Here is a 26,482-nt window from a genome sequence, read left to right as displayed (position 1 = left end):
ATTATATTTTTATAAATATATATAAAAAAAAGATAAACTCTCAAGTGGCCCCAAGAGATCTCAGGGAAAGTGCTAATGACCAGATGACTGCAAAGAAATACAATCCTTCCATTCCCCCCCCCCCGCCCCCAATCCAGTTGCCTTTTGAAAAAGCACCTTTGAGAAAACTATGACCTGGATGATTGAGAATCTCCACAAACATATTGCTTAAAAGCTTTTTTCCTCATTTGTCAGCTCCCTACTACTTAAATATTGACAAATGATAGATATCATCAAATCAGGTTTTATTTTTCTCTTTCGTTTCATAATTCTTTAATTAATTCATCTCTGGAAAATGCAGTTCTTTATTTTTATTGTGGGTAGTTGAAATTAGACTTTAGGATCATATGAACCTAATCTAACATTTTTAGTGATCTTCTATTATATTTTCAAAACAGAACATTTAAGCAATCATATAAGTAGCTGATACTAATTTTATTAAACTATAATTACTCCAAAACTTCTATCCACTGTGGAACTTCAGAAGCAGCAAAATGTTTGGATAAATATATAGAACAGAGGTTTATATGAAATAAAAAATGTGAGGAAGCCACACAAAGCAAATAATTTTTCTTTTAATTTCATTTTTAAATACATTCTGCTTGATCAAGGATTAGTGAAAGTTCAGTGAAGTCTCCTTTTTCATAATGTTCACTGGGTGGCTGTTGCCATGGCTACTGAAATCAGCTTAGCTGGTTTGAGGCAACTGCACCAATCCAGTAAGGGAGCATGAGATGATGCTGAAAAGTTGGAGCAAGTGATTGGATAGTGATTACCATATGCATTTAATGGGTGGAGTTAAAAGAAGGAAAGGTTAAAAAAAGGGGATCTGGGAATTTGATGTTAGTATTCTTTCTTTCACTCAATGAGATTAAACGAAGGAGTTATTTCTTTATCTGAAGCTGAAGAATAAAGGCACAGGTAAGGAAAATTAACAGAATTCTAAGTGGACTGCTTCATATTGAATTAATAAATAATAATAAAGTAAACTGGTTGGGAAGCCATTGCATATATTGTTTTGTATGCTGCATTTGTCGGATAGGAGCAAGCTGGCAGCAGGCTTTGGAACATTAGCATATAAGAAAGAAATATTTATATCTGTAGAATATATTTCTCTTTTAAAATTAACATTATATAATTCTTATGTTTACAAAGACCATTCTGAATTCCTCTTAATGCTTGAAGATTTGTTTTCTTTGTTTTGCATTCCCGGATGAAACATTTTTATTGTGTTACATTGAAAGGAATAAGCTATACATTAGCTTAGATAATAACTGATTAACAACACAGCTAATTTACTCCTTTGGAACAAAATGTAATCTGGTAGAAAGATTGATTTTGTGCCATATAGTTAGTGTTGCCTAAGAGTATCCCAAATCACCTCAAAGGCAGACTCACATAAAGCACCTTGTGTTATTGTATTTTTCGCACTTTAGAATACTTTCATGAAATAATAATAATAATAACAACAACAATAAAAAGTTGGAAGGAACCTTGGAGGTCATCTAGTCCAACCCTCTGCTCAGGCAGGAAACCCTATATCATTTCAGACAAATGGCTGTCCAGTTTCTTAAAAACTTTCAGTGTTGGAGCATTCACCACTTCTGGAGGCAGGTTGTTCCACTGGTTAATTGTTCTAACTATCAGGAAGTTTCTCCTTAGTTCTAGGTTGCTTCTCTCCTTAGTTTCCATCTGTTGCTTCATGTCATGCCTTCAGGCACTTTGGAGAATAGCTTGACTCCCTCTTCTTTGTGGCAGCCCAGAGATATTGGAATACTGCTATCATGTCACCCCTCCCCCTATCCCTCTGTTAATGCAGCCTAGCACTGTGTTGGCTTTTTCGGCAGCTACAGCACACTGCTGGCTCATATTTAAGTGATTGTCCACTAGGACTCCAAGATTCCTCTCACAGTTACTACTATTGAGCAAGGTACCATCTATACTATACCTGTACATTTGGTTTTTCTTCCCTAAATGTAGAACCTTACTTTTTTCACCACTGAATTTCATTTTGTTAGATAGAGCCCAATGTTCAAGTTTGTCCAGATCCTCCTGTAACTTAAGCCTATCTTTTGGAATGTTGGCTATTCCTGCCAGCTTGGTATCATCTGCAAATTTGATGAGTTACCCATCTATCCCCTCGTCCAAATTGTTGATGAAGATGTTGAAGAGCACTGGGCCTAGCCCTGGGGCACCGCACTAAACACTTCCTTCCATGTAGCTGCAATTCCATTGAGGACCACATGCTGAGTATGGCCGGTCAGCCAGCTACAAATCCATCTGGTGGTGATGCTGTCTAACCCACATTTTCTATCTTATCAAGTAGTAGATTGTGATCTACTTTATCAAATGCCTTACTGAAGTCCAAGTAAATTATATCCACAGCATTCCTCTGGTCCACTAATTTTGTCACTTGGTCAAAGAATACAATAAGATTTGTCTGGCATGATCTGTTTTTGACAATCCCACGTTGGCTTTTATTAATAACTTTGTTTATTTCAATTCGTTGTTTGATTATCTTTTCCAGAATCTTCCCAGGTATTGAGGTCAGGCTGATAGGTCTGTAGTTTCCTGGATCCATTTTTTTCTCTTTTTTGAAGATGGGAACTACATCAGCTCTTTTCCAATGCTCTGGTAGTTCCTCAGTGCTCCAGGATCTTTGAAAAATATAGTTCAGTGGTTCTGCCAGTTCCTTCAGAACCTTGGGGTGTAATCCATCGGGTCCTGGTAATTTGAACTCGTCTAGGCTAGACAGGTGCTCACTTACTATTTTCTTGCCTACCTTAATGTATGTTTCTATGGTTTTTTATGGTACTGTTTTTGATAGGTTGGACTGTTTTTTTCAACAGATGCAAAAAACGAGTTTAACAGTTCTGCTTTCTCCCTGTTGCTTGTCACCTTCTTGCCACTTTCTCCCACTAATGGACCAATCATTTCCTTAACCTTTTCCTTGTTTTTTACATGTTGAAATAAGGTTTTTTTGTTATTTTTGACTTTGGTCGTAAGCCTTAGTTCATTTTGAGTCTTAGCTTTCCTCACTTCATCTTTGCAGGCTTGGGCTATTTTCTGATATTCTTAGTTATATGCCCCTCTTCCCACTTTTTATACTTGTCCTTTTTATCTTTCAATTTATCAGAGAGTTCTTTATGCAGCCATGCTGGTTTCTTTTGAGAGCTCTTATTTTTCTTCTTTGTTGGTATTGTGCTAGACTTGGATTTTATCTCACTTTTCAAAATTTCCCAAGCTTCTAGAGTTGTTTTCCCTTTGAGGATTCTCATCCATGGAATCCTTCCCAAGCTCTCTCTAAATGTCTTAAATCCAAGACTCTAGTTTGATTGTTCTATTGCTTGTGCTTCCCTAATGTTGAATTCCAATATTGCATAATCACTTCCCCCCCAAGGTTCTTATGGCTTCAACACCTCCTATCATTTCATCTCTGTTAGTGAGGATTAGATCCAATATGGCTGATCCTCTAGTTCCCTTCTTTGTCTCTTTTTGGGAGACAAAGTTATTGCTAGGTTTATCTATTTGATCTTCCACTTGGTGCAGAATTTGTCTCCCAGTTAATGTCACGATAATTAAAGTCCCCCATTACTATTGTGATGTGCTTCCTACATATCTTAGTTAACTGACTAGCAAAAAGTTCATCTAGTTCAGTGGTTCTCAACCTGTGGGTCGGGACCCCATTTGGGGTCGAATGACCATTTCATGGGGGGTCACCAAACAACGCAGTCTGCCTTTTTTTCCCTTTTCCTTAGCTGTGCTACTCCCTTTTATTCTATTGGCTTTTGAAAGCCAATAGAATAGACTCTCTTGAATAGAGCCTAATTCTATTGGCTTTCAAAAGCCAATAGGAATTGTCCAGGCTGTCTCTGCCCTGCTGAGCCCGCCAAAAGTCCCATTCTGCAAATGGTGCTGCACCAGTTGAGTAGTCCTCAACTTACGACCAGTTGAATAGTCCTCGACTTACGACCGGTTGGGGGTCGCGGCATTAAAAAGGTTGAGAACCACTGATCTAGTTCCTCTGTTTGGTTGAGTGGCCTATAGTATATACCTATGGCAATGTCATTTTTCCCCCTTTTAAATTAAGCCAAATGCATTCAAGACTGTTTTCATCATTGTTGTGCTCTATTTCTGTAGAGATATAGTTATTTCTTATATAGAGAAATATTCATCCCACCAAGTTTCTGTAATGGCAACAATATCATATCTGCCCTCATTTACCTGAATTTCTAGTTCACCCTGTTTACTGTTCATACTCTGTGCATTGGTGTATAGACATTTGAGTCCTTTATAACTGATCCTGTTTACTTTCTACATAAACCTGTGTGGTGCCTGAGTTCCCTTATTTTCTTACCAACTGTTTGGTTAGTGCACTTTGTGTGGCACTCGTTATTAAAAGCTTGATTTTGCTTGACAGCAAGGTTGATATTTTTGTCCACACACACACATCTATGTTACATACACTGATAACAGGGACAGGGATGTCTGTATCAATTAGCTCACTGTCCCCATTGTTTAGTTTAAATATTCCTCCAGAAAATCTGTGAATTTATTGCCAAGTAACTCAGTCCCTTTCTTTGATAGATGCAAACCACCTCTTTTGTACATTTTTTCATTGGATCAGCTACAGACATTGTGACTAATATAACCAAAGCCTTCCCCTTTACACCACTCCTTTAGCCACATATTGAATTCTGCTATATGCTGGCCTTTTTCATTTTGCTCCTTATACACTGGTAAAACTTCTGAAAAAGTAAGCCTACAGCCTATCCTGCTAAGTTCCTACCCCAAGCTCTGGAAATCATTCTGCACAGAGAGTACATCTTTTTGGGACAGATCGTTACTGCCAAGATGTACAATAGCATCCACATCACAGTCCTCGCCTGCATTCTTGACTATTTTAAAAATATGCTTCTTGTCCCTACTGGCAGTAGCACTTGGAAGACACCTGACCTCTTTTGAAACCTCTATGTCTTTTCCTAAATTTACATCCCTTATAATTGCATCACCAACCAGAAGGTGGCTTCTCTTTTTAGATGCCTTGTTCTTCTTGCATGACTGATGTGTAATTCCTGATTCGCACTTCTCCCTGTCAAAAACAAGTTCTTCATTTCGGACCACGATCCTCTACTTATTTGAGTTATCATCATTACAACTACCTTGACCTGTCTCCTTAATGTCCTTATTAAAGACAACAAGGGCACTGTATCTGTTATGCAGGAACACAGCGAAAGCTTTGTGTTTATGGTTCACAGGTCTCACTCTGCCAGATCCCACGGTTGTCCACACTGCCCTTCTCCTGCAGGATCTTTGTAATAGAGGGGGTTGATAGCACAGATGCTGAATAGAGTAGAAGGGCTGAACTGGACACCTAATTTCTGTCTGAAGAGCACAGATTACAGACCCTAGATGAGTTGTGGTGAACCTATGGCACGTGTGCCAGAGGCAGCACTCGGAGCCTTCTCTGTGGGCACGCACACCATCGCCCCAGCCCCCCTCCCCCTCCTCACCAGCAGCCCCCCTGGAGGAGAGTTGCCCCCGGGCACAGCCCACATGGAGCAGCACAGCCAAATACATAGCTGGGCAACAGGGACAAGACTCCACCCTCGCACTCCCATAGCGTGCAGATGATGCTGAGGGGTGTGGGCAGAGGGTGTGGCTGCCATGGCGCTGCAGGGCCAAATAGGACAGTTTCCAAGTTTGAAAAGAGTACTGCGAAATACAGCTGCAAGCCAAGTGTTACACTGAACTAAGCCAGACATTCTGAGATGAAAGGAATCTCAGATGCACTTGCCCTGAATGTTGTAGCAGCTGCTGCTTTTGATTTTTAGTTATACTACTTTCCTCCTCCACCCTCCTCCTTCTTAAATCACAGATTGTAGCTCTTCCCAGCAACCTCTGGGCAGTTTAAATGCAATGGAGGTCCAATCAGCAGGGGCTCAGCTACTTTCCTCCTCCACCCTCCTCCTTCTTAACTCACAGACTGTAGCTCTTCCCAGCAACCTCTGGGCAGTTTAAATGCAGATCTGAGCAGCATTTGCATTGTAAAAAAATTAGAAAATAATTATGCTGAAATTATACCAATTTCCAAAGTTCATAATATAGTAAAACCTCTATGTAATGGACCATTCAGGAGAAGCAAGATATTCATTAAATCCAAATGTCCATTATTTTTGCATTAACATTATTTCATCAATGAATGTATATAACATGTAAAGCCATGTACTTGTTATAAATGGCAACTTTTGTAGTAAAGCTTTGCTTTAACAATACTCTCCATGAGGGACCAGCTGAGCCAAGGTCATTTCATATTTGGGGCACAGTTGATTAGTAAACCTGACCCATAATTAGAAAAGTCAGATGAAGTCAGCTGCATTTGCTCCTTTTCCCTTGAGGAACATTTGCCTTATCATTTGTAGCAGTCCCTGAAATACTGGAATACTGCTATCGTATCACCCCTAGTCCTTCTTTTCTCTAGACTGGCCATATCCAATTCCTGCAACCGTTCTGCATATGTTTTTGTCTCCAGGCGCTTAATCATCTTAGTTGCTCGTCTTTGCACTTTTTCCAAAGTCTCAAAATCTGTTTTGTAATGTGGTGACCCAAACTGGATGCAGTATTCCAGCTGTGGTCTTACTAAAGCTTTATAAAGCGAACCTAATACTTCACATGATTTTGATTCTGTGCCTCTGTTTATACAACCAAGGGTTGTATTAGATTTTTTTGGCTGCTGCCACACACTGCTAGTTCAGTTTAAGTGATCGTCTACTAGGACTCCAAGGTCCCTCTCACAGTTACTGTTTTTGAGCCAGGTTTTGCTAACCTGTACTTGTACCTTTGGTTTTTCCTGCCTGGGTGTAAAACCTTGCTTTTCTCCACATTAAATTTAATGTTGTTGGATAGGGCCCATTGTTCAAGTCTGTCAAGTTCTTTTTGGATCCTGAGCTTGTCTTCTGGGGTGTTGGCTATTCTTGCCGCTTAGTGTCATCTACAAGTTTGATGAATTCCCTTTGTTAGCCAAGGGATGTGGGTAGATAAGAACATGGCCTTGATGGCTCTGCAAGTACATCTTTAGGATATACCATGTTACACAATAAATTGAAGACCATTTTTGTTTGCCAAGTTTTGGTTTTGCTTGTGAGCTGTCTACTAATATATTTTTATATATTTTATTACTTTTAAAACAGCAACAGGAAAGAAAGGAACAAAACACAAAGATAGATACATTATCAGAAAACTACATAAGAAGTGTTTAAAAATAAGTGGAAAAACACAACAGGAAAAAATAAAAATAATGTATAAAGTATATTATATGCCTTCAGTAATAAACAGTTACAGTTCTACATATAATTAATGCAAACATTATGCAAATACATATATATTTATTTCTAATACACATTTTATAACTATCATCCGTTTTAGCCTTAATTGTATCAAAAATAGTCAATAAGCAAGAAAAGTTTAGTCAAAAGCTGAGGTTTTTTTCCTCCCATACTTAAGCTATGCCACATGAACCTTGCCTTATTTTTCCTAAAAGTTGTTAAAAGCAGAATTAATTATGAAAAAAATCAAGTAGAGTTGTATATTTCATAATAGGACATGACATTTCACAAAAGAAAGGTTCTTTTTATATTCAAGAATCTTATCATATATTTTTGTAACCTTTTCTTCTGCAGCTTCCAATGGCATCTCATAAAGATACTCAATTTTTTGAAGGAGGAAAAAGTCAAAATGCTATAAATCAAAATAGAGCCTCTCATGGAGATTGGGGTAGAGCATGGTAAGAAAATCTGCCATGTGGTGACTATAGCTGGGAAATGTGCTTATAAAGTGCTTATAAAGAACTGTATGGGCTGGTTCTGTAAAATAGGCAGCTACTGCTGAATTTTAGGGGCATTTGTTTAACATCCAAAGGGATGTCATAGAGTATTTAAATTTACTTCTTTGAAATATTTATATGCTGGTTTTCTGTTGACACACATCCAGAGTAGTTCATGAAACTGGCTCATTTCAGCAAATACTGTAAGTGTTAAGGGCAACAACACACTAAAATTGTACAAATCATAATTCTGTTCAGAGTCAATCATTGACAGTAGGGTTTTAAGGTTTCTTTTTTCGGAGGGGGAGTAACAATCTCTATGTGTCTTTTTCAGGAAGGCTGATTGGTTTTCTTTGATAAGTGTCATCTTTCTACTCTTCTCTTGTCCCTTTATGGTCTACTATTTTGTAATGTCATGTGATCAGTACCATTGCTCTTTGAGTGAACCAGCCATCCAGTTGCTTACGGGAAAAGTTCACCTCTTAGATATCTGGGAGAAGACACCCTCTTTCTCTTGGAAAATTCTAATCCTTTATTTTTCTTGGGTAATATTCCAGGTATGTATCTTGAAGCTTCTCTGTTGGAATCCAGCTATTTGGATCAAAAGTAAGATTGTTTTTAAAACTGCATTCTAAAATTGGAGCCCTACATGTGAAAATGTGACAATATAAGTTACTAGCAATATTGTGTTTGGGTGTTGCTGGGAATAATACTAACAACTAATATTCCTGGTTTCTTTGAGACATTTTTTTTGTCTTGCTCTCTTTTATGTTTCCAACACTTCCAAAAGATTATGACTGACAGAAAAAATGAGAGACTTGTGGTCTTCCGGAAGTTATGAAACTGAGCTTCCAAAACCCATTGCCATTAGCTAGGCTTATGGGCTATGCCAGGGGTTGTTATTTCAACCATATTTGCAGGGCAATAGGTTCCTCACCCAGAGCTAGATGGTGATTTGAAATAAACTAACACAGGCTCACCTTCCATTTTTAGTTGCTATTTCTACATTATTTCTATATGAACATTTGATCATGGTATTGGCAGCTAGTAATTAAATATTTTCTACAATTTCTATGTCCCCAAATGAGTTTTACTAAAATATTCACAGTTCCATATTTCTATTTCAGCTACATTTTTAAACAGCTACACTATTATGAGAGGTTGGGATATGAGTAAATGTCAGTTATGAAAAAATAATTATATGGTCAATCCATAATTTATCCTCCTTCAAATGTACCATTGTGCAACTTTAATTCACTTGTAAAGATATTGGCTTATACGTCCATTCCGTTACAGGGATTTTTGTTTATGATTCCTGACTTTTGTCATAAATTTATTCCTGGTTTTCGAGGAGGAGTACAAGAAGGTGCCATTTCACCTGCTGGTAAGATCATTTTTATTATATCAAGTAATTAAAAATGGAGGAAAAAAATGCATGCCTGCAAACAATTATCGGCTTATTCAGCATGTTTCTAATTAAATGATACAATCACTGATCCCTACCATATGTTGGCCTACATTTCCCTCTCACCCTCAGTTGCTCCTAGAAGTCCTTTTGTCTTAAAAATAACATTTTTTTTCTTGCTGCCTGTTACACTTGGAGATATGTAATGTTGCTTTTCTCTGTTTTGAAATGCTTTGGACCTTGCTGATATATAATCACACACAACCACATTCATTGCTTGTAACTTGTGTCTATCTTCTTCAAACCCTCTGGGGCAGGGCTGAGCAATTAGGTTTTCCAAGAGGTCACATGAGAAACTGGGACTCTTGTGGAGGGCCAGACCAATAGGACTATGAACGGGTGTAAACATGCACTCATGGCACATATATAAATTGGAAAAAAGAGCTGTTAGCTTCAAAATAAAAGCAATGCAGTTTTATTGTATGGGTGGTAAACACTTATTTACATTTGATTTCTAATTTCCAATTGATCTCATGCAAGCTGGACAGGGACAGCCAATGGGCCAAATGTGGCCTGGTGGCCATAAATGTCCAGGTTTACTCTGGAGGGATGAGTCCTCTCCCCCTGCCTCCAACAAGAAGTCATGAACTGTGGCGGCACAGTGGTTAGAATGAAGTATTGCAGGCTAATTCTGCCAACTGCCAGCAGTTCAGTCTTGACCAGCTCAAGGTTGACTCAGCCTTCCATCCTTCCAAGGTTGATAAAATGAGGATCCAGATTACTGGGGCCAATATGCTGACTCTCTAAACCGCTTAGAGAGGGAAGTAAAACACTGTGAAGTGGTATAAACTGTAAATCTATTCCTACGAGTATTACTGAGACTGTACACAAGAATAAAACTGCTGATAATTAAGCAGAGAATTGCTCACTTCTTCCTATAAAGAGGTTTTTCTTTGGGAATTGATGGACATACAGCTGGAAAAAGTCATGAAAATTATATATCAACTGAAACAAGATTATTTTATACAGAAAGATAGAAAAATTTGGCACTATTCTATGGTAGAATGGTTAGTGGAGATGATGGGATTTGCTGAGATGGCAAATAAATGTAGACAATATCTACATTTATTGCTAACTGGAAACCCTTTATAGACTTTTTGCATGAAACAAAAAAATGTGATTCATTTTTTTTATTACATAAAATTTTATTTAGCTCTTTATCACTGATTTAAAATTCTTTTAAGTTCTTAAATTTATAATTAATTTTTTTCTTCATAAACATAGACTCATCAGATGGCTTTTCAAACTTGTCATTCCAAAGACCAATAACGCCCTTAAGATAATTAACTAGGCAATTTTAAAAAGTGAATAGAAGCATGGTTAGCGAGTATGTCCTTTAAAAGGCTCCGCCATGGTTAAGAACTTGATGATTGATCCCTTCGTTTCCCAGCACCCAAACTCAGAGGGGACAGTTGTCCTTTGGTCTCCCCGTAAGGAGCTACTGTCTGGAGCACATGTGGTTGATCTCCTGTACTCTCCTTGTTCAGAGAGGTTCGAAAGAATCAATCTACTCACTGGTTCCTCGGTCTTTGCCGCAGTTGTTTTTAGCTCATCATGCCTTCCCCAGAAAGCCTATTGTTTTCTGTTTCTGTTTTCTGCCATCCAGAGTTCTTTTGGAATTGGACAGCCTCTAAATCATCGTCATCCTCTGTTTCCTTTTAGGTGTAGTACTCAAATATGAGATTAACGGACTACAAGCCTGGCTTATAACGCATGCCCTCTGGTTTGCAAATGTTTACTACTTCCAGTGGTTCTCGCCCACCATCATTTTTGACAACTGGATTCCAATCTTGTGGTGTGCAAATATTCTGGGCTATTTAACATCCATATTTGTTTGGTTAAAAGCCTACTTCTTCCCTTCTAATGCAAAGGACTGGTATGTTGATATTATTTATGATTTATATTACTATAAATGTGATGATAATTTGATGAGGACTGAATTTTTTTTTCTGATCAGTAAAGCTAATTAATCTAGAAGCTATTTCTCTGCCTTTCTTGCTATTGTACTTTTACTTGCTACTGAAGATCATAAATTTCTAAGCGTGTCATTTCAATTCCTAAGATCTGATGATGTTGGAAAATCATTTGTATGTGCTCAGCTTATCATATACAGATTCTGCCTGCCTGTCTTGAGCATTAAGGTCTTCTAATGGGGGGGGGTCTAATAGGGTAACCATGTTTTTATATCAGAAATGTCCCCTTCAAGTGTCTTGAAAGAAACAGTAATTCAGTCACTCTTAAAGAAGATATGCCTGGAACTATTGTCTTATTTCCAGTATCCTCTTCTTGAGAAGGTGATGACTTTTCAGCTTCATGCATTCTCGAAGGATATGAATTATGTGCACCCATTCCACTTTGATACCATTCTGGTTTTGACATTGAAACTTGTTTGTTCTGACAGACGATGTGCTCTGGAGAAGTATAATTTTGTTGGTACAAATTCTAGTTATCTTGGCATACCATTGGTATGCTGTCATTCTGAATGGATTATCTAGATCTTCTTAATTAGATTTTCTCTATCTCCTCAATCAGCTCCAGAGAACAGCATTATGGTGTTTGTATTCAGTCTTAGAGGCACCTTTGTTGTTTACCATCTATATAAAATTGCTAACTAGGTCATTAGAGGACTAAAATTAGGTGCTATTAGTATACTGTTGACAGAAACTACATTTCTTCATTCTCAGAATCAGGTAAGACTGCAGATATTGGTCTAGATACTATAATAGCCCTGATGAAATTCAGTATCTTGAAGTGGAATCCTAACAAAGTAGTGACTTTATGAATTGATATTTTGTGAAGCCAGAAATTAAATAGGTTTCCCCACCCTGGGCAGTTATATACTGCCCCTGAAAGAGCAGGTATACACCCGTAGTATATACCTGGATTCACCTCTATCTCTGTCACAACAACAGCACAATGCATTTATCTAGCTGTGTCTATCTAATCCTGAAAGCTCCAACTTTCTGGATAGGAATGGGCTGGACTTATCCTCTGATAACCTCCCATTTAGATTACCATCACATCATAAACAGGTCTGCCATTAAAGAAGACTCAGAAATTACAGTTGTAGGCCATTCCTTGAGATACTATTCAGAGACAATATAACACTGGTACTGAAAGAATAGCTATGGTTACCTACACTTTATCATTAGAGTTCCAGTAAAAATATTAGGACTAATACTTGAGGGAGTGCTTCTCAGCATCTACCTGTCCAGCTGTTAAATTCTGTAAAGTCTTCATAGATAGTTCTCAACTTACAATCGTTCCAGAACCTGCCCATAACAGTCAGAAGCCACGATGGTCATAAAGTGGGTCACCCATGTGACCAATCCAATTTTATAACATTTTTTGCAGTGGTCATTAATCAAGTGCCGCAGTCATAAAATTATTACTGCGCTCATTAAGCAAACATTCACTATGGGGCATTTTTGCTGAAAATGAGTAAAAACACCATAAATTGTAGCCATATGACTACAGGATGCTGTAAACAGCCATACATGCAGGCCGGTTACCAATAGTAATAGCACTTAGGCTTATATACCACTTCACTGTGCTTTGCGGCCCTCTCTAAGCGGTGTGCAGAGTCAACAAATTGCCCCCATCAATCTGGGTCCTCATTTTACGGACTTCGGAAGGCTGGAAGCCTGAGTCAACCTTGAGCTGCTCAGCATCGAACTCCTGGGGTAATTAGCTTGCAGTACTGCATTCTAACCACTGCACCATCACCAAGCACCTGAAATGCGGTCATGTGACCGGGGGGCAGCCATCGGAGCTTTGAACCTGTACTTTGCAGGGGCTTTGTCATACTTTTACTTGTAAATCAAAGACTACCTGCATTCACCCCGGAGCCAGGTCAATACTGATATTATCCACCTTTTGGAGTCAGTTGAAGATTCTTTTGGTAATGAATGTCAGCTCTTATCTGGAAGTTATGAATGCTAATATGACTTTTATTATAAGGCTGTAGTAACAGAACCTTGCAAGTCTGAATATTCTACCCAGGGGTCTTCAAACTTGGCCTTTTATGACTTGTGGACTTTAACTTCCAGAATTCCTCAGCCAGTGTGCTCCCAGGAATTCTGGGAGTTGATGTCCACAAGTCATAAAAGGGCCAGGTTTGAAGACCCCTGGTCTACTCCCTCCCTGCTTTTATCCTGAAGAGAACTAGGGAGAGTTAAATCACAGATGTTTTCTCAAATTATATTTCTGCCCCAGATTCAGATTTTGTTTATCTCACCATTGTATTGGTCTCCTCTTGTTCCTCAAGCGTTATTCCTTCTCCCCATTACACTGAACAGATTATAAATGTCTGAAATGAAAATAAATAACATTGTAATTAATGTCATCAGACTAATCAGAAATGATGTCCATTTTGTTTGTGAGTGTTCTTGCAATTTCATTTGGTTTTTAAATTAATGTGTAAGAAACTTTTGTTTTTAATACTCTTTAATATTCTATTTTAGCAAATTCACTGACAATTTCTTCTATAACTTCATGATGGGAATTGAATTTAATCCACGCTTGGGAAAGTGGTTTGATTTCAAATTGTTTTTTAATGGCCGACCTGGAATTGTAGGATGGACTTTGATTAATTTATCCTATGCTGCAAAACAACAGGAATTGTATGGACAAGTCACTAATTCTATGCTACTTCTCAATGTCCTACAGGTAAACATTAACATGTGGATTAATGTTAAATGCTATCAATAGCAATTTCTCCCAATTAATTTCCTCAGGTGATACATCATATGTTTGTGTGTGTGTATGTACACACAAAAATATAGACATGTATGAACTACATGCACACACCACTTTTACATCTGGCTGCAATTTAATCAGTAACTCTTTCAGGATGACTGTAGTTCCACAAAATTCTTCTTTATATCAGTACCACTGTTTACAAGCTATTCTTCACAAAATAATGACCTCAAAATTATTGGAATTGTGAAATATCTCATTATGCTGTGATTTCAACTTCAAAATCTCATAGGTTCTCATATGAGAATAGCAAAATCTCATGCGAGTGTTCACAAAACAATATTCTTGCATAAGATTTCAGAGTGAGGTAGGTAAATCTGTGTTTTTGGAATGATTTTTTTTCCACTCATACCATGAGGAAAACATAGAAAATCTCAACATAACTCATTATATTGGAAGGTATATTGGAATGTTTCTCTGACAGTGTAGTAATAATTAAGCACTAACTTACAATAAAAAGTTAAAATTAAAGAGAACATTGTCTATGGTGATTCTCATCCATCCAGGTCATGGTTGTCCCAAAATCATGCTTTTCCAAAAGGCAACTGGACTTTCTTGGTTTTTATTTGAAAACATTTTGCTTCTCATCCAAGAAGCTTCTTCAGTTCTAATTGAGGACAATGGAAGGATTTATGTTCTTTGCAGTCATTTGGTCATTCACACTTTCAGGGTTGGTTGTTAGCCCTCTGAGAGTAGTTGAGGCCCCTTGTTGGTTTATCTCACAGTCACTTGAATAAGAGTGCAAATGGGTGTGGAACATTTTTGGGACTGCTGAAACAACTGTATTGTAGACAGGAGACAAGTAGTATGGTATTCCTCCCTCTCTGATAAGGCTGTTCAGTTTTAACATAGATGACTTCTTTGACCCTTCTTTCAAACCGGTGGTCCTCTCTGTCTGGAATATGAACTTTGCTGTCTTCAAAAATCTGACCCTTTAATTTCAGATGCACATAGACTGATGAATCCTGTCCTGATGAGTTGGTTTTCATGTGTTGTGTCATATGTTTGTGAAGAGGTTACTTTGTTTCTTCAATGTACCAGTCTGCACATGTCTTGCTGCATTGTACTACATACACATTGCCCAGTTTGGGTCTGGGTGCTTTGTCCTTGGGGTGGACAAGCTTTTGCCTTAATGTATTCCTGGGTTTAAATTGTGCAGCTATGTTGTGTTGGTTGAAAATCCTCTTGAATTTTTCAGTTATTCCTGCAACGTATGGAATGATCACATTGCTCCATTTGTTGTTCTCTTCTTTGTTCATTTTGAAGAAGGTCCCTACTGGATCTTTTCATGGATTTGATGATTAGGATAAACACAAGTTCTAAGGACTGCCTTGATATATTTTTGTTCCTCGCCCTCCCCCCCCCCCGCTCTTTGCTGGTAGGCATACATACCTTCAGCCTGGTGGTATAGGGTCCTGATTATTTCCAGTTTGTGGTCCAGTGGGTGGGGAGAATCAAAATGTAAATAGGTTTGTATAGGTTTTCTGTGTATTTGTGTTGAGATTTGATATGTATTTGCACAATGCAGGAAAGCTACAGTATTTTCCTTAACTTCTTCCTGTGTGAAATTAATGTTTCTGTCCACAGTGTTTATGTGTTTGGTGAAGGATTCCACTTCCTGTGTTTTAATCTTCATACCTATACCCTTGAGTAGATGGAATCAGATGCTTGCATTGGATATCTAATTCTACCTACTCACTGTGGATGATACTTGATTCAAGATTAAAATTCAGAAAATGGAAGTGGAAGCCTTCAGCAAACACATCAATACAAAACCTCCTTGGAGGGGGGACCCCCCATATGTGTTTGTGAGGATTTTTTCTCAGGGTGCAAATAGGGACAAGGAAAAGCTATCTTTCATTTTAAGCATTGCATCTTCAAGGGAATTTCTGTCTCGTTTGCACCTTTTCTAAGACTGCTGAGTTTTTTGCTTTTGTTTTGAGGGTGCTCCAGGTGCCTCATGTTTTGGCAATTTCCTGCCTGCTTTTCGTGGTTTAATTTGGTGTCTGTGTCTGTGTCTATGCTCTTTTCTTCATGCAGTTCTCAAGTTTGCAAGCCAGCTTGCAATCGGGGAGGGGGGAGGGGAGAAGCTGTGTCTCCAAGGGAATCCCTCTCTCATCTGCACTGTTTCCAAGGCTGCTGGGCTTGCGCAATGCCCCCCCTCTCTCCCTCCCTCCCTCCTTTCCACTCTCTCTCTCTCTCTCTCTCTTTGAATGGTTTTCTCGGCACTTCCTCAACATGCTCGGTCTTTGGTTTGTTTGGCTGGAAGGCTGAGCTTAGGATTGTCTCGTTTCATTCCCATTTTCTTAGAAGCAGAAAGTCACTGATGTAATCTAATACAATGTAATAATAATAGAAATAAAGTGTATTATTTGTTTATTTAGAAAACTTAGAATAAATATAATGAATCATCCTGAAACTTCCCCCTCTGGTCCATGGAAAAAATGTCTTCCATGAAATTGGTCCCTGGTGCCCAAAAGGTTGGGGACCTCTGCTTTAAACCCAGGAATACATTAAGGTAGAAGCTTATCCACTCCAAGGATAAAACATCCAGATGCAAACTGAACAACGTGGTATCTAGCAATAGCACTTAAACTTATATACCACTTTACAGTGCTTTACAGAGTCAGCATATTGCTCCCAACAATCTGGATCCTCATTTTACTGACCTCGAAAGGATGGAAAGTGAGAATTGAACTGCTGCCAGCTGGCAGTCAGCAGAATTAGCCTGCAATACTGTATTCTAATCACTGTGCCACCACAGTGGAATGCAGCAAGACGTGCAGATCTGCATATTGTGAAAACAAAACAACCACTTCACAAATACATGACCCAATACAGGAGAACAAGCAGCTCCAAATTTTCCCCAAATGCTCCCACGTTTCTGGGAAGCCCCAGAATAAAGTAACACACACACACACACCTTCAGCAGCCTCTGGCTGCAAGTAGTTTCACACGTTTTTAACTCTTCAGTAGATTAGAAGAGTAATTTACTCAAGGCCACATAGATAACAAGGAAAGAAACATATATTCAAAATCTAATGAGTCTGTGGAAATACAAGCTTGCCTGAGCAGTTTCAGAAGGGAAGCCAAAATTCAATCCAAGGCCTTTGAACACCAAATCAAGTTTGTGAGCCAGTCCAATGGTCAGAGTTTCAGGGTTTCCAAGCAGAAATCATAACACAGAACAAAAGATCAGAAAGTTGTTTCCAAGATCAGCAACAGCACATAAAACTCAAAAAAAAAATCAGTGTTTGTTCCTGACAAATGCCCCTCCCCACAGCGTCTCCTTAAGTCTCAGTCTCCAGGTGTGCCTTGTGGAATGGGGTGGGGTGCTGTCCTCCCGAGTAGTTGAGCCTGATTGCGCCTGATTGCGTTGTTCCCTCCTCCTCTCCACTCTCCGTGCAGGCATGACACTCATCAGGACAAGATTCAAGTGATTCTGAGGATATAGATCAGTGCTTCTCAACGTTTGTGTGAAGGCGACCCCCGTCACACAAACGTGCCGTGCATGCGCGGCGCCCCCCATGCGCGGCGGCGCCCCCATGCGCGGTGCGCATGAGCGGCGGCGCCCCCCCGAGGGGGGAAAATGGCGGATCGCCTTGTTTGGCGACCCCCGAGAAATGGTCGATCGACCCCAAATGGGGTTGCAACCCATAGGTTGAGAACCGCTGATATAGATAAACCCCCAAGTGGTCTCAACTACTCTCGGAGAGTTAACAACCAACCCTGAGAGTGCTAATGACTAGCTGGCTGCAAAGAATATAAATCCTTCCATTCCCCTCCAGACAATTAAAACTGAAGAAGCTTCTTGCATAAGAAATGGAACATTTTCAAAGAAAAAAACCAAGAAAGTCCAGTTGCTTTTTGGAAAAAGTACTTTTGCGATAAAGAGGACACTGGAGTATCATGTTCTTCAATTATAGGGTTCTATGAAAGTGCTGATAGAATCATTAATTTAGAATTTTAATCATTAATCCTGTGTAAATGTAATCCCAAAAACCATGACTTGCATTTTATATGTAGATCAATTTGAGCTTCTCTCTCTCTCAAAGATAGCATTTATTCACATCCCTATTTTTTTTATAAGTGTAATAATAATGTGTATATTTTTCAGGGTCTGTATGTTCTGGACTTTTTTTGGAATGAAACTTGGTATTTAAAAACAATGGATATTGCTCACGATCACTTTGGATGGTATCTGGCCTGGGGAGACTGTGTTTGGCTTCCCTATCTCTATACTCTGCAGGTATTTCATCAGATGCATTTACTCTTGTTTGCATTCAGCTGCTTCTAGAAACAATAGAATGTTTCCCCCTTTAAGAAAGCACCTTGGGTATCATGATGGCTGTTCACGTTTAAGGATTTTATTTTTCTGAATGTTTGGGCCTACTGCTGCAGGGAGTAAACTGCCCTGGCAGTATTATTTTGGGGAGGTAATGGGCAACTCCTAGTGTGATGGTTGCTATTATGTGGCAGTTGGAGGTTAGCTGGGAAAACCACTGGAAGCTGATGTTTTGTGTGGTGGGTGTAAGCCAGTGCCTGATAGCCATATGCCAGAGTTAAAAAAGTGAAACACAGACTTTCAGAGATCAACCAGAGCTGAAGAAAAGAGAGAGAGAGAAAAGGGGAGAGAGACAGAGACTCAAAGAATTTGGATGAAGAGACCACAGACTGGTGAAACTAGGATGAAGTGGGGGAAAAATAGAAAATATACAAAAATGTGATGATAATGTGAGGTTGTTTAGGAAGACAGCTGAGAGTAGAGATGGTGAGAAAAGAGTGGGTTGAAAGTTGATAAGAAATAGAGAAAGATACTGAAGAGAGCAAAACAGATTGGAATTGAAGATGGAAGTGGTTCAAGTAGTCCTTGCCTTACCACCATAATGGAGCCTGTACATTGTGGTCATAAAGTGGGCCATAAGTGGATGTGATTGATCCAATTTTATGGACCACTTGTAGTATTGATGGGAAGAAAGGCACTTGGCACAATTCTGAACCTGATAGGCTGGCAGATAAAGTAAGCAATGGCTATAATAGAGTTGTCAGGTCAGGATTGCCGTGGCTGATAAAGATTAACGGTTGCGGTAAAGTCACCTGTGATCACTGGTGATTAGAAGGTGCATTTTGTTATTACAGAGGTATGATCCAAGTTTGGATGAGAGATAGGGAAGAATAGTAGGCAGGCCCCCTTGAAATAGAGAATAAAACTGCCCTGAAGTTGAATAATGGGTCAGTCGGATGGCGTTCCAAATAGGTGTGGGAAAGGATCAACATGATAGTTGTGAATGTGGGGGAAGTTCACAGGCTAGCAAGAGTGGCTTAGGTTTCATATGTCTAAGGAGATGCTCAGTCATCCAGGTAATGGTTATCCCAAAGGTGCTTTTTCAAAAGGCAACTGGACTTTCTTTGTTTTTCCTTGAAGACGTTTCGCTTCTCATCCAAGAAGTTTCTTCAGAACTAAAGAAGCTTCTTGGTTGAGAAACGAAACGTCTTCAAGAAAAAAACAAAGAAAGTCCAGTTGCCTTTTGAAAAAGCACCTTCGGGACTTTGGTTTCATAGCTGGAAGTTGGGATACAATAACAGGAGTTGAAAAGGATTTCATAGTCATAGGGAAAATTATGCAGAGATGTGGATGTACACACAGGTAGTTTTTGAGCGGTTTAGAAATGTGAAATCTAAATAAATAAATAGTTCTCAACTGTCACTTAATGACAGTTCAAAGTTAGAACAGACTCGGGAAAAGTTACTTATGATCTGGAAAAAAGAAGCTTCCACGCCAAAGCTCCGGCTTCTTTCCAGCCTTACTTGCCTTCAGAAACACGGTGTTTGCTAGCTCTTTAGCCAGTAAGCTAGTGAATCTGATGTTTCTGTGACAAGCCAGAGAAAAGAAGATCCTGAAGATTCCTGAAGATTGAGCACCCAGAGGGGAAGGGAACCACCGAGTGGCCCAAGAAAGGAAGCTTGGATCTCAAAGGTCCAAGTTTCCTTTCTCCCGCCCAGTGCAGCAGCTCCCTTCTGCACACAGATGGGAGAAGAAGTCCTGCAGTGGGCCGGAGAAACAAAGCTCAAATCTTTGGTATCTGAGCTTCGTTTCTCTAGCTCAGCACAGGAGTTCCCGTCCACACATGAAAAGGAGTTGCCTACACCCTCTTTAGGGTTAATGACCCAAACGGTCCCTTAAAACCACAATTGGGAGAGCTGGGATTGTTGTTGCTAAGCAAACTGATCAAGTGAGCATCTAGCTTAACTATTGCAAAATCTTACAAATTCTGGGCCCAACTGTGGTTGTAAGTCAAGTGCTAGTTGTACTGCAGTCATGAAGGGCCAGGGGAATTATGGCAGGAAAATTATGGAGGCTCTGTGTTAGCCATTTCAGAGGAAGGGGATCTGTTAATCTGATGCCAGTCCAATTTTCCAGTCCTCCATCTTCAGTCCTGGATTTAGGCAGACATGTTGCTAGTGATCTCATTTGGTTGTGAATGAGCATAAAGACTTGTGTGTGTTAGTGAAGCACAGTTAAGGACAGGGATGAAATTTGCTCTCCTAAGCTTTGGGTTCTTTAGCAGCTGTGAGACCAAAGCCAGGGGAGGGGAATAATCAGAGGCCTTGTTCTGGCTGTGAATGGAGGTTTTGCTCTATCTGTCTGTTTATTATTGCAACTGTACTTTTTTTTTTCATTAAAATAGCCAAAACTCTCTGGACAGTTTACAATAAAACACACAAAAATATAACCCAAAAACACAGTATGATAATACCAAAATACAAAATAAAAACATCATATAAACTAAAAGTCTAGTACTGAAAAGCCAGTTAAAATCCTGGGAAAATAAAATGGTCTTCACCTAACACTGAAAGGATGAAATTGTGGCTGTCAGTTGAGCCTCTTTGGGGCAGAAATTCTATAAATGGAGTGCCACCATGGGTTGGGGGGGGAACCCTCCCCTTTATAGAACCTCACTTCATTTCCTTTCGTCAGAGATCCTGGAAAAGATACTTATTACCGGTAGATGATACAGCTTGGATGGAGGGATAAGGGTCCTTTAGGGTTCCGAAGACACATAGGGCTCTAAAGGTTAAAATTAACATTTTGAATTGCTTTGTGGATGAGGATAAATATTGTGGAGAAAGTCTATGTGTTAAGAGTTGGCACTGAGGCGATAGGACTTAATCAAGCGAGAACCCAGATAATGTAAAGGAAAATAAAAGAGTGCTGACTAAATCTGACAATATGTTACCAATTTTTTTTCATTCTCTTTTTTATCTCAGGGGTTGTACTTGGTCTATCATCCTGTCCAGCTTACTACGAGTTATGTAGTTGGAATTCTTCTACTGGGTTTGGTGGGCTACTATATTTTCAGAATGACCAATCATCAGAAAGATCTCTTCCGTCGCACTGATGGCAACTGTAAAATATGGGGCAAGAAACCCAAATATATTGAATGTGCCTACACATCAGCCGATGGAACTAAACACTACAGTAAATTGTTGATTTCAGGATTCTGGGGTATGGCCCGCCATTTTAATTATACTGGAGACTTGATGGGCTCCCTGGCATACTGCCTGTGTTGTGGTTTTAATCATATTCTTCCTTATTTCTACATAATTTTTATGACTATTCTCCTGGTCCACCGCTGCATTAGAGATGAACATCGATGTTCCCACAAGTATGGCAAAGACTGGAAAAGATATACTGATGCAGTACCATACCGACTCATTCCAGGGATTTTCTAAATGTTTATTTTAGACTTAAAATATTTTGCAAAAAAAAGTTTTGGTACATTTATCAGCAGTATTTTTGGCACATATAATGGTGCATGATTTGCTTCTTAATATGTTAAAAATAACATATTTAACATAAAATAAAATGCACATTATAAAAACTTTTAAAAGTTATTTCTGTGTTGTTGTTTTTAAAGTTTCTTTTTATACTGATTTATTTTGCCTCCTCCCTGCCCCAAACCCAAAAGAAACCTTGCAGTAATTCATATTTCAGTTTTACTATTCTAGCTAAAGGGAAATTGTGATCTATAACTGACCAGAAAGTTATTTATATTGCCATGTGATGATTCTCCAATTATTGAACTTGCATTGAAATTTCTGGAGTCTTCAATACCCTCTAAATCCATATATTTCCATTTTGAAAATGATGACTGGGTAAACTGACAAGATTTTTGAGTAGTGACAAACAGTTCAATGAAAGTTTTAACACAGTGTGCATCCAATGTAAAATAGGCCAATAGCATGTTAGGGAGAATAAGTCATGGTATCGAAAACAGAGATGCCAATCTCATAATGCCCTTTTATAAATCAATGATGCAACCCTCTGGAATATTTTGTACAGTTCTGGTCACTGCACCTCATTACAGTGGAGCTAGAAAAGGTTCAGCAGAGGGCAACTAAACTAATAAGGGACTAGAATAGCTTCCCTGTGCGTGCACAATTATGCATGATGGCAATAAAGTAAGGAGCAGCAGCTATTTACTCCATCCCATAATACTAGAACCCAATGAAAACTGAGTTCTGGTAGCATCAAGACAGATAAAGGAAAATATTTCTTTACACAATGGATAATTAAACTTTGGAATTGCTACATGTGGTGCTACCTATCAGCTTGGCCTGTGAAAACCATCTGCCAAGAAGCTAGTGGTTTTGTTTACAGTTGAAAACAGACCATTGGACTAAACCAGGGGTAGGCAATCTTGAAGAGCCAAGGTTGCCTACCCCTGGACTAGACAGAAGGGTACTGCTTATGTTCTTAAAAGGTCTGAATAAGTTCTTTGATTAATTGTGATAAAATCGTAAGGGTAAGAATGATGGGCTAAAATAATGATCTTGGACATTACTATCCATTGCATTTGTGCAGATTCATGTCTGCCTTGTTTATAGGGATTTCAATATGTCAGATGACTTTTGTTTGACCAGCATGGTATGTTTAAAAAGACAGTATGTCAAGATTTAAAAAATCCATGTCTCTATCAATCAATCAATCGCTTAACCATGTGTACAAAACTGCAACATTGCTGAAGTATGTTTACCAAAATGAAAACTTCATTTCTCAAGGTTTATTACAAAAGCTAGATTCTGCTGGCTGGTTTAAAAGTAAAGCAGAGTGCTTCCTGTTAGACATGCATATACATACTCAAAGAATTATAGATGATGATGATTTAGTAGATTTAAAATAGCTGCCCACTCAAGTAGATGGCTTAACAAAGTATTCAAACAATTTAAAATATATTGGTTGATAGGTTTTATACAGGCAGTCCTTGAGTTGTGACTATAATGAAGCCTGCCCATTATGGTCAGAAGCCAAGATGGCCATTAAATTAACCATTTCACCTAACAACCTTCCCCCAATCCCTGCTCAAACTTATGCAATTAATAAATGAACACACAGGTCTTTAAGTGGAGTATGGGGTACTTCGGGTGGGACAGATGCTGGAGGCCTACTGCAGGCACAAGCCCATTTGGTCTTGGGTCTCTCTGAGATACCCCATGCTATGTTCCACATCCCTTGGGATCCCCATATCTGCTTGGGCCTCCTTCCCACCCATCCATCACAATTACACATTTACCTTTCTAAGATCTCCAGAGCTCAGGAGGTCAGAAAAGGAGGACAGATACTCCAGAACCAGGCATCATCATCAACCAGGCCACAGTTCATTATGGCCATTCCCAAAATGATGCCTGCTTTCCAGATGGCGCCATGCACCCTCTGTGTAGGGAAGCTGCACAGCTGTTTCCCAAAGAAGATCTATGGAAAAAAAAATAAGTAAATGTGGTGTGATGGTGATGGGGTGGAAGGGTTTGGGACTCAGTGGGGTGGGAAGCTGGCCCAAGGCCTGCAGGGACCCAGTAAAACAGGATGGGGAGAGAACATAGGAACTGCATTAAATTGTTGCATTGCGTCAAATTTTATTTACTAAATTTATATGGCGCCCATCTCACTGTCAAGTGACTTGGGGTAGCTTTCACCATTAATATGAAGAAATAAATATAACCATTATGCATCTGGGTTACCTTAGATTGCACAAGTCCAGAATGGTATTGTATGCTTTCTACATCAATTGCCCCTAAACAGCGACTGGCTTGATATCCAAAAGCTAAATCCTTTTCCTTGGAACTTGGTAATTCCTTGTCTATCAGGAATCAAAGTCTCACAGTAGCTAACTGCACTAGGCATATAATGCTATGTTTTTATGCTGAATGCCACTCTCCTAGTTATAGATGACAGTGAACAGAATTTATATTAAATTCAAACAAAAGGTGCATAGTCACTAATAAAGACAGTCCTCAATCACTTATCAACCATTTGAACTTACAACATATGTCCTAAAAGGTACTTATGACCCAGTTTCAAAGTTAAGACTGCTACAGTGCCCCCACGGTCATGCACTCTTAGCCCGACTGCAGAGAGTCTGTTGTGGGCCCGCCCCATTCACCCCCTTTCTGCCCCACCATGCCCCCCACCCGGCATTGTGCCCGCATTGCCACCCCACATGATCCTCCCCATCTTAGTCAATTGCTTACTTTACCTTTCAAAGATCTCTAGAATTCAGTGGGGAGGGGATGACAGGCTGCTCTGTTGCTGAGCCACATGGCACAATCCCACAAGTAGCCATCTTTTTCTGAATGCAGCCACAAACTCAGCGATCCATGCAGCCTAGCAACAAAGCAATTTGTGACTCTGTAGTGTCATCGTGGAAACACTGGCTTGGAAAGTGGGATTCAAGCAATGGAAACCTTTGCTTTGTTTTGCAAAGAAAAGTGTGGTCTCTTTAAGCAGACAGATCCAATTTGCTCCACCAGCATTAGTGAACGCTTTGCTCAGCTAACACCAATAGAACGAAACAGAAAGGCTGCCTGCCCATAGTGCACTACGCTAGAAAAAAACTTTCAGAAAGATTGCATTGAATGGCTTTTAAAATAGCAATTCTAAAAGCTAGAAAGGCTAGTCCACAGTGGGGAGGGGAGTCGATTGTCTTTTTTCACTGCTACAAGCTTCTGTGCTAAAAAATATAGGTTGCCCTTTTTTTTCTTTTGGAATCGATTAAAAACATTCCAGCATCTGGCATATCAGGAGAGAAACAGAGAGACTTAATGTAATAGCGCTCTCTGTTGAGCAAGAGAAGCATTGCAGTTTCTTTTCACATGGAATTTTGCTGTCATTTCCCAAAATAAAATAACAAAAAGGAATAAAAAGAAAATGAAGTTTTTTAAAAAAGTGACAAATCCACTTTGAAAGGGCAGCCATCAAGCTACCTGAAGTTGCTCATCCCTGGCTTATTCTGTTGTGTGAACTAAATAAGTTGAAGTATTCAGTTTTTATTAATATCCTGAAGTGTAAATGTAATTGTGATTTCCTTTCAAAACGTTTGTGCTTTTAGATAACCACTGAAAAAAATCAAAAATTACAGTCTCTTCAGTAATCTGGTTCATGTATAGGCTAAACTATGTTGTTAAGCTTGTTTGTACTAGGCATAGTGCCATTCATTAAGCTACCTGCTATACTTTAAGATTTGCTCAAACCAGGCCACTTCAATAAGCCATAGTTAAATATACCCAAATTATATGTTATAAGTAAACTGAACAGTGAGACAGATTCCGCATATATGTTTAATACTTGAAATGCTATGCAGCACTTTGAATTCAATCAACAAGAGGTACTTCAGAATGCATGGCGGTATACAGCTACATAACATAAAGAAGCATGCCCTGTCCCAGCAGATTTGTGCAGTCCTAGAAGAAGACAGAATTGTTAGGACTTGGAACAAGAAACTACATTTGGCAAACTATCAGTGCGAAGAAGAGGTTGGAGCCAGATGATACATTTATGTTCCAATGTACGCCACTTTCCAGCGATAAGTTTCAAACCATTGCACTTAAGTACTTATTTGTACTTAATGGATAAGATCATGACTAGGTGAACTGCATACTTATTCAGTTGGTTGACCAAGATACTACTCTTGTTGGGCAAATTCCAGCTGCCTGCTCTTCCCTTCAACTCAGGAAAGAGTAAGCACAGCAAGGATTAAATACATCTCTACTCAATATTAGTAGTAATTCAACAGTGATCCCAGTGAAATGAATCTCAAACTGATATCAACTCCATAACTGCCTTTCCTTCTCTGATGAATCTGGTGTCTTATAAAAAGCAAAACTGTTCTCAGGTCCTTATCAGCTAAAGAAAGTACAGTCAGAAAAGTTTATTACTCTCCTGAGCATGAAAAAGCTTTTGAAAAATTAAAAACTGCTTTGGGTAGTCAACCTGGGTTCCAAGATCTAGAGCTTAACTTTGTTGTTGGAAATATCAATACTTCTGATGTGGAGTTAGGGGAAGTGTTATAATGTAAACGTTAGATGATTCATTTATTTAAAATACCACCCATCTTTGAATT

The 26,482-nt window shown here is 39.1% G+C and overlaps 1 protein-coding gene and 1 long non-coding RNA gene across 2 annotated transcripts; one reads left to right on the top strand and one right to left on the bottom strand.

The window, feature by feature from the left end:
• The first annotated feature begins 819 nt into the window (after window positions 1-819).
• Window positions 820-21,980, top strand: LOC120316163 (7-dehydrocholesterol reductase-like). The gene is made up of 8 exons (XM_039361441.1): window positions 820-960; window positions 7,719-7,822; window positions 8,196-8,418; window positions 9,158-9,245; window positions 10,989-11,202; window positions 13,790-13,994; window positions 18,202-18,333; window positions 21,354-21,980. Exons 2-8 carry the CDS (start codon window positions 7,725-7,727, stop codon window positions 21,816-21,818), a joined length of 1,425 nt encoding a protein of 474 aa, XP_039217375.1. The 5' UTR covers window positions 820-960; window positions 7,719-7,724; the 3' UTR covers window positions 21,819-21,980.
• Window positions 8,321-24,905, bottom strand: LOC120316164. Its single transcript, XR_005558875.1, has 4 exons — window positions 24,620-24,905; window positions 23,660-23,838; window positions 13,564-13,635; window positions 8,321-8,452 (listed from the first exon to the last, which is right to left on the bottom strand). It is a non-coding gene; the product is annotated as an uncharacterized LOC120316164 (long non-coding RNA).
• Between the last annotated feature and the right edge of the window lie 1,577 nt (window positions 24,906-26,482).

This window comes from Crotalus tigris, unplaced genomic scaffold (assembly GCF_016545835.1).
Source record: "Crotalus tigris isolate CLP2741 ecotype Arizona unplaced genomic scaffold, ASM1654583v1 scf7180000019267.1258330, whole genome shotgun sequence".
In the NCBI taxonomy this organism is placed as follows: Eukaryota; Metazoa; Chordata; class Lepidosauria; order Squamata; family Viperidae; genus Crotalus; species Crotalus tigris.
Note: the sequence above shows the minus strand (reverse complement) of the source record. Positions and strands in the feature narration are given on the sequence as shown.